At 46.2% G+C, this 17,677-nt stretch overlaps 1 protein-coding gene across 3 annotated transcripts in view; it reads right to left on the bottom strand.

Annotated features, from left to right (window-relative positions):
- Nucleotides 1-17,677, bottom strand: part of LOC119450924 (CD151 antigen) — a 315,023-nt gene that overhangs the window by 20,886 nt on the left and 276,460 nt on the right. For 2 of the 3 annotated variants that reach the window (XM_049666349.1, XM_037714390.2), the window contains 2 exons: nt 4,041-4,159; nt 1,883-2,057 (listed from right to left, as the gene is read on the bottom strand). In XM_049666349.1, coding sequence (XP_049522306.1) covers nt 1,883-2,057; nt 4,041-4,159 — 294 coding nt within the window. Of the gene's footprint in view, nt 1-1,882; nt 2,058-4,040; nt 4,160-15,410; nt 15,571-17,677 lie in introns of those variants that run through there. The other variant, XM_049666348.1, reaches the window with a different exon arrangement.

A 17,677-nucleotide genomic window follows, 5' to 3' on the forward strand; every position in this document is an offset into this window, starting at 1 on the left:
CGGTAGTTCCGCGGTATAAAAATGACGGAGCACGCGCGCCTCATTCTCTCTCCTGTGCAGCGCCGCGATGAGCGCTCGGGCCGCTGCCGCGAAACCTTCTCCCGCTCAAGCTAATCATCTCCCCGCTGCTTCGCATCCACACATGGTTCCCTTTACTGGGAGATGGAGTAATTTTTTAACTTATGTATAACGTAACTTATTAAAACTTATATGAACGGTTTTCTTTTAACCAGTAATCTCTAATTCATTTCTTTCTCACACCACATTAAACCGTCTTCACGTTCATCTAGAAATTAGTACCGTTGCGGTGGTGAAAGCTGGAGCCATGATATTGCAGCGTAGCCTGCATAAAAGCCGGCAACAAGAGCTTAGTTCAAAACTTAATCCTACTTATTCCTAAGCAAGACCTTTTTTCTGCGGTTTCTTTAGCCAGTAATCTGTCATTGTATTTCCTCACGGCGCATTTTTCCAGCTCCATGTTGGAGATCAGCTAGGAGTTGCACAACTGCGGCGGTGAATGCTGACGGCGTTGCCGGGCAACGACGCCTGTGTTAAGTTCTCGATCTTTACGCGCCAGAACCAGGAATATGAGTGCGAGGTACGCTGTATAGGGCTGGTCAAACCATGTGGCTGGTCAAACAGCCGCAGCTGTTTGACCAGCAACAGGGACCACCTGGGCGCTAGTACTAAATCATCACCAAGAACCGCCAACAAACAGACGCCTGGTACTTTCAAAGGTTTGAGAAGTCATTGCCTGTGATGTATCAATTGTTCAGACTCGCACACATTTGCGAAATATATTTTAAATGTTTCTTTTTTCCCAGCTACTAAAGCCTACGAAATAGAAAAAAAATGTCATTGCTGCGCTCTTGCGCTTATTGGCAAACTGGCGGTAGTTGAAGGCGACAACGAAGTAGAACAACGGCAGTATTTGGGCGACCGGGTTCGCCTGCGCCCGTAACCTCCAGTTAGTGTGACACAAATTCACAGAATGAGCGCCTGCTATAGGCGACTCATCAGCGTCGCATCATCAAGGGAATCCAACGCTACGCCTTGATTGTATGTCGACCTCAAGAACAGATATCCACCATAAACAACAATGATCAGAACCATGAACGCACCATCGTCAGCCCTAGACACTCCCAATTACGAAGGGTCAGTGGACAATGAATCCTGTTTAGGACAGGTTCCACATTTTCGAGCTCCACGCAACCACCGCATAATGGCCGAAACAGGAGGTAGTCACATAGTTCAAAGAATGCTTCGACGATGGGGCCTTTCGTATTTACTTTGCGCACATGTTCTTAAACGATGAATCAGGAAGGCAATAAACAAACTAAAAAGAGGTGATCAGTCGACTTGGAGTATACAACGGAGATCCCTACATTATTCAACAGTTGGCACAGTTGTATTTTCTTTACATATGTATGTGATACCACTGTAGCCGGAGACAATGCATCTGACTGTGCTTTAAAAAAAAGGTGGCGAGTGCCAAACTTCTTCTCTTTCGTCTTATGTTCCTGCTTTAAACCAACAAAAGACACTTGCTGCCTGTCATACAGAGTTGGCCGAAGACATTTTGCTAGAAACTCCGTAGTCAGTACCACAACTACACAATACCAAAACGTACTCAGTACCAAAAAAAAAAATCTGATGAGTTGCCCGTACTCATCCATAAAGAAATATAAATGTATGTTTTAAACACGGCCATTCTCTTGCATCGTATGAGGCGATACGTATTGACGGTGAGCCCGTCATCGAAACATTGAGACGCAAGTATCATGCTGCAGTGAGACGATGTGTGGCGTAGGGCAGCAACGATGCCTGTTAGCATTCCGCATTTGATTGTGGGTGGCGCAGAGAACGCTAGCAGGCGACTTGCCTGTAGTAGGCCACCTTGTAGGAGCAGCGCAGGCACAGCGTACACGAAGGTCGGGTCGGCCAGCCGCAGGCCTGGCACCAGCGAAGCTCGGTAGTCGGACAGCACCCAGGCGGCCGCCACTGAGAACGCCAGCGCACTCAGCAGAAGTGCCACGTTGCACGTGTAGATCCATAGCCTGCAATGGGCACCTCGGGAAAGTCAGTCGCACGCCTGATCATCTAAGCTTGTACGTTTGCATCGAGAACAGCGATATTGCACTGCGCGGGATATCCGACACGCGCATGCGCAGAAATAACCTTGACTGAGGGGAATACTATTGCAAAGCCGTTAGCAAACGTAAAAGCTCTCGTTCATGCGCAGTCCTTGACAACTTCATTTCGGCTTACCTACATCGCACATTGCCGAAATTGACTGCGATTGCCCTTCTCATTCGGATTATAGACGACCGGTCTCTCTTTATAAAGCACGCTAACCTCAATTCAGTAGTCAGAGAGTCCATTGACTGACGCATCAATGTTCGAAATAAAGAATGGACCATGGCCTACACCGCAGGTATATAGGGACTGAACCCTCCCCCATTACACGTACAGTACCTTACCAATTCAGCTACAGCAGCGCCGTCCTCTGGGCCGCTTCCTTAAGTATTTTTGCACGTGAACGGAGATTATTCCTGGGAGTGTTAGCTAGCGCCGCTCAAGTCAAGGCGGCGGAGCATCCTACTAATCGCAGGTGTCCCGTAGTACGTGAGCTTAAAAGCAGGCGACTGGTCAATAAACTACATCATGATATCAAGACTGCCACACTTGCAACGAACGAGAAGAGTGGGCGAAACCGAGGGGCTAGATTTATATCAAGATGCACAGAAATTATATTACACGTTAATTGTGTTTAATTGAAATTTTGAAATTATATGGTAAAGTAAAAATGAAGGTATCCACGTATCCCGCATTATAAGGGGCGGCGCTGTACCAATTGATCTACCGTGGTGCCATCCTCTCCGCCACGTTATTGGCGAAGCCTTGTGTTGCGTAGCTTCTAATTTGTGTCAGTGTTGTGTGCATTATAATCTATGTGTGCTATATAATCAATAAAAGTGTGCCAAACAATGGAAAATACATGCTTGCTAATTATGACATCTATTTAAGCACGAAAAATTTATAAATCGCAGCAACGCATACACCAAGAGGCAAAAAATGAAAACTTACAACCTCGTCAATAGCTCAGCAATTAATAAGCGAATTAATGAAGTCGTGTTCTAACAATGGTCGCAAACAGTCAACATAAACAATCGAAGCTTCAAATTACATATGCGAGTGCACACGTGGGCAGAGTCCGCATCGCGTGCTGTTTCCAGTTTTGTTGATTTCATTGTTAGTTTTTTTTTTCTTTTTGTGCCGTCTTGTCCAGCGACATCATACTTCTATGCTAGACAGTGACTTTACATGACACTTTCCAATGTCTATAACGAAGGAGACCTGCAAGATGCAACTAAAGAAAGGAACCTCTGATCGAATTAGAATATTAAAAGCACTGCTTCATTGTGTCTGCGGCAAATACTGGCGTATGGACGCACGCATTATATGTTGTAACAGAGTATACAGGCACGTCATATCAAGCCAAGAAATTTAGTCTCTACCTTGTGCAACAATATTTGTTAGTTGTGGTAGGAAATTCGGTCAAAGCACGATACTTCCTCGCGCGTAATCGCGTTAGCAGTATAACATGTCCTTGTTTTATCTGGCAATTATTATTGCTAGTATTTCTATCTTTATTTCTTCACTTATTTAAATACCCACACCACCCCAAAGCATTACAGTGGGAAAATAGAGCAAATGCAAGAACTTTACACTGCAGGCACAGAAAACTCTCTAAAATATAAAACCATAACTGCAGTAAAGAATATTCAAATCTATTCAAACTGAGAATCCGAAACATTGTGTATACATGAAAAAGTATATTACCAGATGAGTTCACAACGCATAATTAAAGAAAACACACACATACATGGAACCCGCTCGATCTTAGTGCCGCAGTATTCATATGGTTGGGCCGCAGAAGACAGAATTCATCATATCTAATACTCTGCTTGTAGTAGTGAGTGCAAGCTTATCTGTAAGATGGGTGTTCGCGCCGAAGATAAGGACGAGGGTGTGCGTACCTGTAGTACCTCATCGCTGTGTGCAGGAACATTGGGGCCAAGGCAGCGCAGGGCTCCGTGGCGCCCGGCAGCTGAAGCAGCAGGGGCCGGTCGGGCTCCGGCCGCCTCTTTTCGCCACCCTGCAAAAGTGTCGGGGTCGCCATGTCTATCAGGCAGAGACCTGAATGCTGAAGACACCTAGCTTTAGTGAAAACTACCTGTGCATGTATGTTAGGTGATATGAACTTTGTTTTTATTAACTTTGTTGTTTGGAACTTGCGGTCAGCGTTCGAAAATTTTACAAAGGGTGCCGGTTGTTCGAACATGCTCTGGTGTTACGCTGTACGTCTTCGTTCTCCTATGACCATCGAAGCTAAACATCATGGCGATTGATCATTCCCAAAGGTACCGAGACCCTCTGGTACCACCGAATACGGGATGGAGAAGTTCGCAGGCACTTCTGGGGCTCAGACCATGGGGCTCAGATCTGGGGCTCAGACCATGCTGAGCCCCAGATCCCGTCTTGCCGATAAATGCGGTTTCTCCACACTTACATTAGAAATATTTGCCTATCCTTATGCATATGACCATTTGCGGAATACGTAATACAGGAGACACTCATGTGATTGGCTCGTGCTGCCATCTGGTGACGCTCAACTCGACTAGAGCGCACACAACTGTAACTGCAACGACCTGATCTACTGAGCACCTACTGTACAGCCATCAACAGCAGAAAGTGGCGTGTATAGTAGTAGTAGTAGTAGTAGTAGTAGTAGTAGTAGTAGTAGTAGTAGTAGTAGTAGTAGTAGTAGTAGTAGTATAGTAGTAGTAGTAGTAGTTCATTTTGGTCAACGATGAAAATAAAATAAATGTGCACAAATATAAATACATGGTACACGTACATACGTAATTGATACATATATGTGATCAGCAGTAGTTACACACCGAATGTCGCTGATGCCAACGTTCCGACAAGGGAACAACGTGTCTTCATCAGGGCAACTGCTGCTTTCCTATAAACACATGCGCACATGTGATTCTGCCGCGGTATAGGCAAGGCAAGAGGCGCCAATGGTGCCCCTGGCAGCGGTTAGAGCATGATGTTTAAAAGCATTAATTTGGCAAAATGTTGTACAGCACGGTAAATAAGAAAACTCTGCATACATGTAGGGTTAAAGCAACCGTACAAGCGTTAACTATAATTGCGGAAATAGCGCGATAATCTAAGGTAACTCAACTAGCAATGTTCGTACATGACTACCAATTTATTAGACAACATTAGGCTGAAGTATTTTATCGTGGATATATTAAAACGTATACAATAATATCTCACACAATATTATACGCATAGTACATAACTTTCAATCTATGTCTGACTAATATATATCGTGCATGAATATCAATAGATAAGCGTGCGTAATACACACACACACACACACACACACACACACACACACAATCATAGTACATTATTCAAAATACTATTCACGCGCACTTTGAATCATCTGATTGTTTCTTTTTTTTGTAATTCCGACGCAGTCCACTATTTTAGGGAGAATCTTAAAGAGTTCCCGATATTTGTAATTCAGAAATCGCATACAGTGTGCAGTGTGGGCTTTCTTTTTACTATATGCATTTCTCCTGAGGGCGTAACTCAAGTTGCGACGCTTGAAAGCGGGCATTTTATAGCAACAGAGTCCTAAGGGCTCAACGAGATTTGCAGTGAGCCGTCAGTTACGCCGTGGTCAGGCCACCTTCTCACCTTTGCCATACGGAAAGAAAGACTTTTCCCTCCTCCGCCGCTGGCACTTGTGCCGCCATAGCAATCTACAGTTACGAGTCACACTCACCAAGTATGTAGCAATCGTTCAGCATTTGCACTTCTCGAGCTGTGCAAGGTTCTCCGCGCCGCACAATTTCTGAAAGTAGCTGCCTCTGCAGTGTGCAATTACTTCGGAGGCGACGACATGCAATACCGTATGCTAGACGAAGGCAACGCTTTGCGCGTTACACAACAGTCTTGATGCGGTATCACCATAGCTTTTGGCCTGTTGAAAAATGTGGGCCGATCCCGAAGGCAGTCCAGTCTAACACAGCGACTCGAAAGACTATAGCTGTCACGAAGGAAGCGTGCGAGAAGCTGGCACGTAACGCACGCCCGAGACGACGTTTCAAATAGCGGCTTCGGCACTGGCGTGCGAACGTGGCTGAATAGCTTATGGCACTGAGCTGCTGTGCCGTAAAACAACGTTTCGATCCCTCCTTCGGTACCGCATTTTTTTATTGCAATATAGTCGGACTTGACCAACTTTGTAGGTATCTAGCAGAAAACTCGAGGTGTGTTGACCGTAAGCGATCGCGTCACAGAGTGCACGAAATCGCAAGAGAAATACCGAGGCATAGAAACGTCACTTTGATCAATGCATTGTGGAAGGTCGCTGGTTCTACGCAAGCAAGCGTCGCTGCTTAGAGATACTAAAGTCTAAGCATGTTATCCCATAATTAGAGGGTTCGCGCGATGCTAACTTCATGCCTAAGATCTTTTTTTTAATTGTAGGACGCTTAAGCTTCGCTTTTAAGAGTGGAACGCGATAGCATTCAAAGATCACTGACTATTTCTCACGCTTCCTGACAACTGCAGCTTAAGCAACCATAATGGTTACCGGGAAACACTGGCGGCGAACGCTATGCACGAATGCGAGCTTTCTGGTACAAACGCGGCCTCTTGCGTAGGGCGATCCCGGAGATATTGCACAGCCGCGCCAAAACAATTGCATAATTTTCAGGTTTTCGTTTTATTGCAATAGCAACTATATGGACACTTCAACCGGATTTCTGCCATCGCCGTCGCTGTCGCCGTGAGGTTCCGTATAAACTCCAAGGGCGATAAAATCGTCGCCGTGCGCCGTATGCGCGAGTAAAAGCGCGCGGGGGACGCGCGCTATCACGAAGCGCGAACGCACAGCGGAAAGCAAACGCGACCTTCGTCGCGCGGTAGGCCGTCGGGGTATGGGAGGGAGGGAGGCGGGGTGACGCTGTGCTGCGGCACCAAATGCGTATCTTGCAACCGGGCGCAAGAGAAACTGGCCACTCAATATCCCACGCGAACGCAAGAAAGCGGCAAGGCAGCGTGGGAGGAAGGCGGGGGGCAGCTTCTACTTTGTTCGACTGTGGCAGTCGCCCGCACCGTCTCTTAAAAGGGATCTCCACACGGCTCTGACCTTTGTATGCGCTGTGCATTCGCCGCTCAGTTTCCGTCGCAGCGATAGACCGCACGAACCTTCGCTCGCTGCGGCGGCTGCGCTTTCTGCCAGCGTTTTGACAGTCGTCTGCGGTCATTGAGTGCGATCTATTCATGTTTGCTTGTGCGCCCTGACACCACGCTTGTTAATTCAGTTAGTAAGCGAATGTGTCCAAGTTTATGCAGCCTATAAAACTACTATCCTTACTCCGAATAGCTCTATACTAATTTGCTATCGCAATTTATGCTTCACCTTTGGGCGAAACTGCGACATTTTTGTTTCGTACTTTTAATATTTCAGTCTGAGAAGATTTAACATAGAATGCATGCGCTGTGGGTGTTTTGTTTCATGACATTTGTTTGTGGATTCTCATTCTCAAAATTCCGAGGAATAGCTTCGCCAAGAATGCAAGACAAGGTATGAGCAACATTAATGATAGAATGGTGTGGCAATATAACCCGCATATACCGCATGCCATATAAGAAGGCGTGGCATATACATGCACCTAAATAAATTCGGAGGGCCTGCGTGGTTGGGAATGATTTTCTCCGCCACACGCCGATATCGCACGCTGACGCCGGTTGCCGACGCCGGAATTTCTGTAACACGGGGCGGGGCCCTTAACGCTATCGCGTTAAAAGACTGCAGTGCCCGCTGTAAGAGCCTGCTGCTTTCTTTGTGGATGAGTCAAGAACCGCAGGAATGCCTCACGTCTACTAAACTTTTCTTCCTTCGGTGAGAACAATCACAACTGAGCAGAACCGTTTCAAGCGTGTTTTGGAACAAAGCGTAACAGGACGTCACCACTAATGCTGCTGACCTTTTCTGGCTTAGTGCTATCCATAAACGATAACTATAAATACAGACTGCCTAAAATTGTGCGCCCTGCGTGCGTTCAGGGCTATACGCTTGTCTCTGACAGCTGCTCGCTTCGGCCATTCTTGATTGATTAGTACCTCACGCTGTTCAATGAGAACGGAGGAATGTCGTCTCGCTCTGAATGTAGTTAGCACCGTAGCATATTGGCCATCGCTGGCATCATGGTCTTAGATCATACACATCAAGATCATCATCAAGATCATACACATCCAATCGACATCAGGTTGTTGGGGCGTCCCGCTTTTTCCGGCGCTAGATGCAAGCAGAAGGGAGCGCCGGGTGTTTGCAATACATTCACGTGGCAAGCTTCCATTCACACAGAAGTAAATGATTTCGCATGAAAAACACATCTGGTGCTTTCCACATCGCTTTCGCAAAAGTAGCACGTATGTGAAACTAGAACTGCTTGTTTTGCACGCATTCACAGCTACCCACGTCGTGCACACTAGCGTTCTAATTTGGGGGCATTCCCAGTCCCGGTTTAGGCCCGAGTTAAGGCACCTGGTAAACGACGTTCTTTTACCGCCGCCCTCTGGGTCTAATCGCGCACAATATATGAGTACGTCGTCCAGTGGTGATAGTGGGGTGGCCTTATCAAGTTACGATAAACAAACTTGCCGCCAGTGATTCATTCTAATGATGACACGTCTTTCACCACGTGCAAGCCCACAGCAATGGGAACCTAATTTTATCCTTGCAACAATGCTGCACAATTTTCAATTGAATCCCGCCGAAGCATCAGGAATATTTGCTGCCCATTCAGCGTCTGCTTTTTTTTTTTTTTTTTTTTTGGGGGGGGGGGGGGGTCACAGCCATCAGGACGCGTTGAATTCGCTGCCTGGTGAAGGCAGCGAGTTATCCTGTGTAGCATCTCTCGCTGCATATTTTCAATTTCCGAGAAAGCGTGTTACGATTGCCGACTCAGAGCAGCAAAGCGAAAAGAACACAATGTGAACAGGGTAACTTACATGACCGTCTATATGCGGCAACAACAGGCAGCAGGCGGCCAAGCTCTGCACGTAGTGGAAATCCGCTTAAATTTCATGCGTTTACATCGCTTTAAAGAACTGAAAATTGAGAGAAGACGAAAGAACAAGTAGGAGGTCGTCTTTCTCCTCTCAATTTTTCCCATTTCTTTAGAGCGCTGAAAAAGCATGAAATGACGGTATTCCAACTAGCCATACTTTTCGCTTTAAGCAGTGCTCATATTACTTGTACTTTGCAATCCATTGAAAACACGGGGAAGGCGGGAAACGGACATTCAAGATGATGAGCAAAACGAGAATAAGGTGAAAGCAGGAGTCAACGTTTGGAAAAGTGGACTTGTGCTTTTCAAGGCGACATATGCTCTCGCACTTTGCAAGACTTTTTCATCAAGAAACTGGTATTCATAGCAACGTTGCGTTTGAGTTTCCACGAGTAGATACATTACTGCGGCTACGTCTAGAAGGTTTAAACAAGAGCGTTCCTCCTACAGTTCAGGGTTGAATAAATGAGAATAAACACTTCTGCATGATAAGCAATGAAGCAGATGTCCTTTCAACCCGCCGTGGTTGCTCAGTGGCTATGGTGTTGGGCTGCTGAGCACGAGGTCGCGGGATCGAATCCCGGCCACGGCGGCCGCATTTCGATGGGGGCGAAATGCGAAAACACCCGTGTACTTAGATTTAGGTGCACGTTAAAGAACCCCAGGTGGTCCAAATTTCCGGAGTCCCCCACTACGGCGTGCCTCATAATCAGAACTGGTTTTGGCACGTAAAACCCCATAATTTAATTAATTTTTTTTTAGATGTCCTTTCAGAGCCAAAATGGATGTTGTTATTTTGCAAGCTAAGCACTGACCCAAATAATCCAATAGTGAATGTAGTTCGTTTCGTTCTCACGGTTTTCATTCAAGGGCTTGTGAAAACTAAGGTCGACGCGAGAGGCGAGTCTATTATTGCGCTGCACAACATGGCCACACTACTCTTCTCGACGTAGTGAAAGCGTGACCGCTAACAAAAAGGGGCCATTTGACACAACATATTGAGGCACCCGCGACGTCGGTGAGACTATGGGCAAATGTTGGCCTCGGGCGGGGCTGTGGTGCGCAAGTCGATGAGGCCGTTTCACTCATGACGCCTCTGCGTAGACCTTTCGTCATCGTACGGAGCAACAACCGAGGTGGTTCGATCGTCATTCACCGCTACATTCTGCCTTTATGCCGAACAAGGGCAGTAGCCTCCCTGACACTAGGATGACAAATAATGATTGGATGGCTCCAACTTCTGCCTCTCATAAGCTGTACGCGAGTGGTGAAATCACCAACAGAAGAAGCGAGGTAAAGTGAATCCCACGAAATCGTGTCATCAAATTTGCGTGTTCGTTTTTCTGTATTTGCTTTCGTAGTTCGTCAAGCATCCTCAAAGAGTCAGCGATTGTGCTATTACACATATAAACCAAAGTTATCATTCAAACAAACGCGAACACTGCAGACTGCAAGTCAGTTTGTTCGTACAGTTTCGTACTAACAATGCCAAATTAAAACCTTGCTTTATGCTGTTTGCGCGCGCTGCCTGTATAGTGTTTCATATAGAATGTAGATTATGGTATGCCATAATCCTCATGCTATGACTGTTACTCCTCGTGCTATAAGTGTTAATGCCACATTGTAATATGAATATGGATCATCTACATGGAAAGAAGCTAATATTGTCCCAATTCTGAAATGGGGTAAAGACCCACTCCGGGTGACAAGTTACCACCCCATAGCGCTTCCACCAATGAGCGACACGCCCACTCAAATGTGTCGATAATTATTTATTTGAAGCTACATGACTAAATGAAAGAAGGGTGTAATTGAGTTACGCAGATAAACGAAGGAAAACTTGTACGGCTAATACGAAAAAAGCTGCTACCCCAAGTTACAATGAAAGCAGCCGTACTGTGCTTTCACAATGAAGTCGAGCCAAAGCGTAGAAAAATACATGTACCACCCATCATACCCGCGATGGTTGAACTACTGCAGTGAATAATTTTCTAGTTCTTCCAAAATTTCTAGATATCTTCTGTTTCTCACAGGCAACTTTCGGAAAACAGAGTTAAACCAAAAACAACGTCCTTCGTCGAATCAATGCGATAATGTTTTTCATGCCGCAGTGAATGATACAATTTTCCCCGATATCTTTCTGCAAAATGCTCTACTGCGGTCGTATTTTGTAGAAGCAGCAAGCAGTATTATTGATGTACTCTACAACGTGTGACCGTTAAAAAGAAATATGGCTACTTATTTTATTTTAACATGTGAAAGTACCTTACGTATTTTTAGATTTTTTAGTAAACATGACATTATTTTCTGTGTCGGAGTATTTCTATCGTCGTTCTAATCCTCACGCAGATTATTCTGTTACATTTTTGTCATTGCAGCGCGGGAAATAGCGAGCACAGTGGCCCATAGTGGTTTATGCCACGCTTGTGTGTCAGCCTATATATGGACATGTCAACGGCCGATCAGACTTGCCGATCAGAATTGCCCTGGAACGTCTCAAACCCGCCTACATTGAAGCAGGGCGGTTGTATTATCACCCGGAGACGATGTCGTGGCTGCGATGGTTGGGGTGGCTACTTCGATGACTTTGTCGGACAAAGCGGCAAGTCCGGTAAGACCCGTGGTAGAGGCTGTCGCCAGGACCATCTGCACGTTAGCCGGGAGTCGTTGCAAAAACAATTCGCGCAACAGCGCGTCGTCGATGGATCTCACGTTGTTTCCGAGCAGCTGCCTCATTCGGCGAAGAAGTTGACTAGGGCGTCGGTCGCCGAGTTCTTCAGCTGACAGAAGCTGCTGGATGTGAGAACGCTGTGAAGCTGCTGTGCGCTGTAGCAGGGCTGCCTTGAGATCGTCATAGGCGGATGTAGACAATGGGGTGTTCAACAAATCCGCTACTTCGTCATTGGCGGCGGGCGAGAGCACTGCAACGGCGTAATGAAACTTTGAGACTTGAGAGCGGATACCAGCGACTTGAAATTGCGATTCAGCCAGAAGAAACCACGCCGAAGGATGCTGGTCTGAGTACGGTGGGAGGCGGACTGCGATGGCCGAACAGGAGGGCTCACCGCTTTCCTCGGAAGGGTTCTGGCCTTGAGCTCTCGTAGCGTAGGTCTGGTCCATGGTCGTCTCTACCACAGGAGCGTATGGCAGTATCACGTCCGGGGTCACCAAACTGTGGCGGGCAAGCGATAACGTAGACCGGTAAAGTCGCGGGCTCTCACGGGAGAGGAAAAGCCGACAACCGATCACTTAGCGTAGCATTGTTAATCTGTCTAGGAACGCTAGCCTGTGCCGGTGCGTGGCAATTTAAGTATGAGTGAAGGCGAAGATATAAAAGATATAGAAGCTATAAAAGGATTAAAGCGGGACCAACTCTGGGCGTCTGCCGGAATTTAAAATTCCGTCCATAAGCAATGATGGAGTGAAGCGACTGAGCTTGATCAAGTTCACTGCTTAACGTAGCAGACCAGTGAAGTCTGCAAAGAGGTCCTATCTGTCTTTTTCTAACGGACAAAGTCTACCTAGCCTTTGGTGTTTGCCCGACGCCTGAAGCCGTCAGGCGCTTCTTCGGCGGTGGCTCCAATAAGAAAATCTAGTCGGGACCCGCGCACATTGGTATCAAAGCAAAGATTCCTTTGCCAGCTCTCCGCGCTTCTGCGCTGCCTAATACAAAAACCAAGTTCTTCCGTAAAAGCTGATCATATAGGTATGTCTAAAATACAAAGGCCTGTTATGGAATAGCGCATTCTATTCAACGGCTTCTTTGATGTATGAGATTTTTTCATTTGGTCATTGGCCACCAGGCATATGCCCCTTCTCGGCAGCTCCTCTACAATGAACACGTGACACTGTGACGCAAGAAATATAAAATCCTTGATTATGTAGCTAAATGTATACGTGGTACTTCTCTGTGCATATTCCTGTCATCGTCAATCTTCGTCGCACATCGCCGCACATCGCCTCCGGACAACGCTGCGTTCAAATGCCACAGTGTGCATCTACCGCATTCAGTGTTTTCATTTCGGCACATATTGCAAGTTGTGACCTTCGCTGCACATAAATATAAACATTGCTTGAGATTATACGTTGTATCCGATTGCACACTATTGTGCGCATGCCGTTCCTTGTAAAGCGTCTAACTAATCGGCTCACCAAATCTTTGCTTCGCATAGATTTCAACATGTGCATTATGTTTCTTAAAACCGACTTCAGCTGATGCAACATGCAACTGGAAAGAAATTGCTCTTTCGGTGTGCCTTTTCGTCAGAAAAAGCGACTAAAAACACCGCGGTTATCGCTTGAATCATACTAAGTAGCTTTTGTTCGAGTTGCCGTGATTTTATCCAACTTGCCTACTACCTTGCTGCTTGTCCTGCATGGTGAATTTCAGCTAATATATAAATGCGAAGTAACGAAGACTAGGTGCTTCCTTTCTCTCTGCAGCCTTTAGCAAAGGTCTTGCGAGTTTGAGTACAAAATACCAAATGTTGTGTTAGCTGTCAGGCCTCATTCTATCTTCATTACTTTTATGCAAATTCGCCCTCAGTTTTCCCAGAAACTTCATACAGGAATCTTCCGCAGAACATTTGAGAGATAAACAAATATAGTTTAAGAAAACAAGAAGCAAGAGCACGTGTATTTTGAAGATAATAGCTGCATTTTCATGAGCCCGCTACTGCCCGGGCACTATTTTGCATTGATCAGCGAGGAAACAATCGTACCTTCGTGTGAGGTCCCGAATCAGTGAACGTGATGACCGTCCTTTTAATATTAAACCTGGGACATGGACATTCGGTGAATAGTGTGGCTATTCAATGGCTGCTCTTGAAACACTGCCAGATCGGTTGGTGCGTTTGGCACACGTCACAAGCTGAGTCACGACTATCTAGAAAGGAGAGAGTGCTTCGAGATGCAACCGCCGTGGTGTTTAACGGCCTAATTGCGAGGCCGCGAGAGGAAATCCCAGCCACACTTCGATGGGCGTGAAATGCAAAAAAGCTCGTGTGCCTTGGAAATTGAATTGAATTCGGAGGTCTTACGTGCCAAAACCACGATTTGATTATGAGGCACGCCGTAGTGGGGGACACCGGATTAATTTTGGCCGCCAGGGGATCTTTAACGTGCCCCCAATGTACGGGACACGGGCGTTTTTGCAGTTCGCACCCATCAAAATGCGGCAGCCGCGGCCGGGATTTGATCCTGTGACCACGTACTTGGCAGCGGAACACCGTAGCCGCGAAGCCACTGCGACGGCTGGGTGTACCGTGTGTCGGGTGAACGTTAAAGAACCCCCAAGTAGTCAAAATCAATGCCAAGTCCACCAGTAAGGCCTGGCTCGTGATCGTATCGTGGCCTTGGCACGTATTACCCACGAATTTCTAGAATTCTCCAAGGTGCACTCTTTTTCCTTAGTGTTCAATTGCAGTGATTGCATTTGAGGTTTTCCATGCATTACACAAAAAATGTTTCCGAATAGCGCATTCTAATATTAGAGCCTCCGGTAGCCAGCTGCGCATAGCTGCAAAGACGTAATTTTGAATCCCAGAGTCGGTGGCAAATATTAATTTTCCTTCGGCTTATGGAAAACGTGAGAAGGTAGTCTGACGACCACCTTTTGCAGATAACGTCGTCTGCTTAACGTAAATATAGACAGACGGATGTGGCAGACCCAGTTTCGGACAAAAAATTCAACATACTTACACGAGGTGTTACTGCCGTGGGAGGAAACTTGTATTATGCTTGTCGCGCAATAACTAATCACTTCCACTTTCACTAAAACGGCTGCCTCGTTATCCGCTAAAACGGCTGCCTGGATATCCGGAAGCGTCCGTTATAGCAAGCCAGCGTATTGAAAACAAACATCCTTAGCTTAATAGTCAGCCACTTCGGCTCTCATAAAGCCTGAAGTTCAACCTAATTGTCCCTTAACACTCTTGCGTATCATGCAAGGTAAAGATGCAATGTAAGAGTGAGGTAAGTGGTGCCCCCTTCAGCAGTAGTCAATGAAGCAGCGTGATATACTTCGCCCCCTTTTCCAACGTCTTAGCTTCCTGCAGTGAACGCCAGAAATGACGAATATGTTCATGCACAAGCCGTCAGCTCATAAATCCTAATGTACTCCACATAACTGAATAGATGCTTCGCATGCTTGCCCGTGTCGCTTCCCTCGGGGTTGCCTTTCTTATTTCTTTTTTTTATGACCATATCATCACAAATCTTCAGCATATAGCGGAACGTTCTTACCAATACCGATGCCGGCTGCCACGATTGCGCATGCCCAGAGTTTACCGGGACGGCTCCGGGTGGTTGCGGTGATTGTGTAGCCACATGCATGGCAGTGCCCAGGCTGCCACGCTGTAGATCCTCATTCACCCGGCTTACTTGTTTTCCGTGGTGGCAGCAATAAATAAATGATAATATGAGCCATCGCATTCTATCACATGACGTTGAGGAGGCGATATTTTGTTGTCGTCGATCAGTTCCTTGTTTTGACACTGCTGGGCCCAGAGAGGCGGCATCGAGGCATGAAAGTGCGTCAATTTCAAGTCTAGCAGATGACGCCACAGCATTGCTCAGCGTTGCGCAACGGTAAATGCTCTGGCGTCATCTGCTTGGCTGGAATAGACATTTGTAATTTTATTTTGTAATACTTCTGGTCGCGAAAAACAGGTTGATAAGGATGGACCGGAATGCATCACATGTTGACGTTTATTACTTCACCTTGTCATATAACTTTTCGTTTATCTTTTATTTTTCATACATGCATAGACTTTGTATAAGAAACAGCTTGCCTGCAAACACAAAAGATAGCACCTGTCCAAATAACGCACTGGAATGCAGTGCGCGGAACTCAACGGTTAGTGGAGGTCACACTATGGCTGTCATAAAACTAGGTGGGGGCGTATTGACCGTCTTCGTGTTCTCACACATGTTTCACTAACTTCAAAGAAAGAACAACGGAAACATATATTCTGGCAGCTGCGACAACTCGCGTGTTCTATGCTGGCATGTGACTTCTCTCCTCTACATTCCACTGGATGCGTCTTTCCATCTTATATTTCTCACGCCCCTCCCTTGTTGACGCCACTGAATGTACAGGTGTTGGTATTCATGGGCTACCTACGCTTTATTTTTACTTGAGCCAGTGTAAGCGTGTTTGTATTCATAGGCTACCTACGCTTTCTTTCTTTTTTCTGACGCTTGCTTGTAGTCATAGGCGACCAACGGTTTCTCTCTCTTTACTGATTTTTTCTTCAGTTTTACAGAGAAAATGTATAAATTGAGCTCTGGGTGCTAGCAATCGAACTCTTGGTTATATTTGCATCCCCCGACCGTGACCACGTACTCTGGGAAATTGAAAACGTGGCTAACACTAAGCGCGCAAGGCAACGTGCCGACGTTTTCCCGTGTGAAAGGACCTTCCCGTCGGGTTTCCAAGCCTGCAGCTCAGTCGCTGTCCTATTTGGACAGCAGAGTAACCTGCATCGTTTTTGACTTGGATACTTTCTTCGCGAAGCTGTCTATATTCCCTGCTTCGTAAGAATTAGGGCGATGCTTAAGATGACCGCTGTCCGCTTAACTGTATATCCTCCTGAGACGCGAACACAACTGTGTGCTATAACAGATCTCCAAGGTGGTTTTTATTGTCTACTGTTATGTCATGAACTTGAAAAACATATTTTTATACTTAAATACCACGGTTACAGGCCAAAAATTGTGTCTCCATGTACGTGAACATCTCCTCGTGTTTGCTATGGTAAAAACTGCATTTCATTGCTTAAGCGCGGAGTTGAAGGAGGAACTACGTGTAGTACATTGCCATGTTGCTGGTGCGTCCGTTATTTTCACGAACTCTCAGTGATCTCGAAACACACCTAAAGGTTGCCTTCGGCCGTCTGAGACGACAGAGGTCTAGATCAATTTAGTGTCATCTAGATCAATTTAGTGCCAATTGCTCGAAAGCGAATGACAAAAACACGAGTAAACCGCTTCTTTCCACAAACACATGCACCCACACAACCACACATGCACCGTATTTTATAACGAGAATGAATATTTTGCCAAATTGCTTTCGAGTGAATTTATAAAAAATGTAGAAAGCAATATGTGCAAGAAGTCTTAGGAGGATATTTATCCGTCTACGGCGAGTATGCGAACATAGCCTTGGTTTGTCATAAACACCGCTGAGAGAGCAAGCGAGAGCAAGCAAAGCATGCGAACTACAACGTGCTTTCACCAGCAACCTAGACATGATGTTTCCTCTGCATGGAGCCCTGGCGATTGCTGAAACACGACTGAAGCGCATGAGCACCATTAGCCGAAAGCTATTGGTCAGGGTCTAGGTCGCCGGCGACCTAGGTCAGGGCCTAGGTCGCCGTTTCAAGTAGATATGAAATGCCGAAATGCTTTTATGAGACGGCCACCTCACCAATACGAACGAAATTCGTTGCACTTGAGAGAGAAAGTTCAATCGTACCGACTATAGGAAGCAAAATTTGAAATCAGGTTCC

This window comes from Dermacentor silvarum, chromosome 4 (assembly GCF_013339745.2).
Source record: "Dermacentor silvarum isolate Dsil-2018 chromosome 4, BIME_Dsil_1.4, whole genome shotgun sequence".
In the NCBI taxonomy this organism is placed as follows: Eukaryota; Metazoa; Arthropoda; class Arachnida; order Ixodida; family Ixodidae; genus Dermacentor; species Dermacentor silvarum.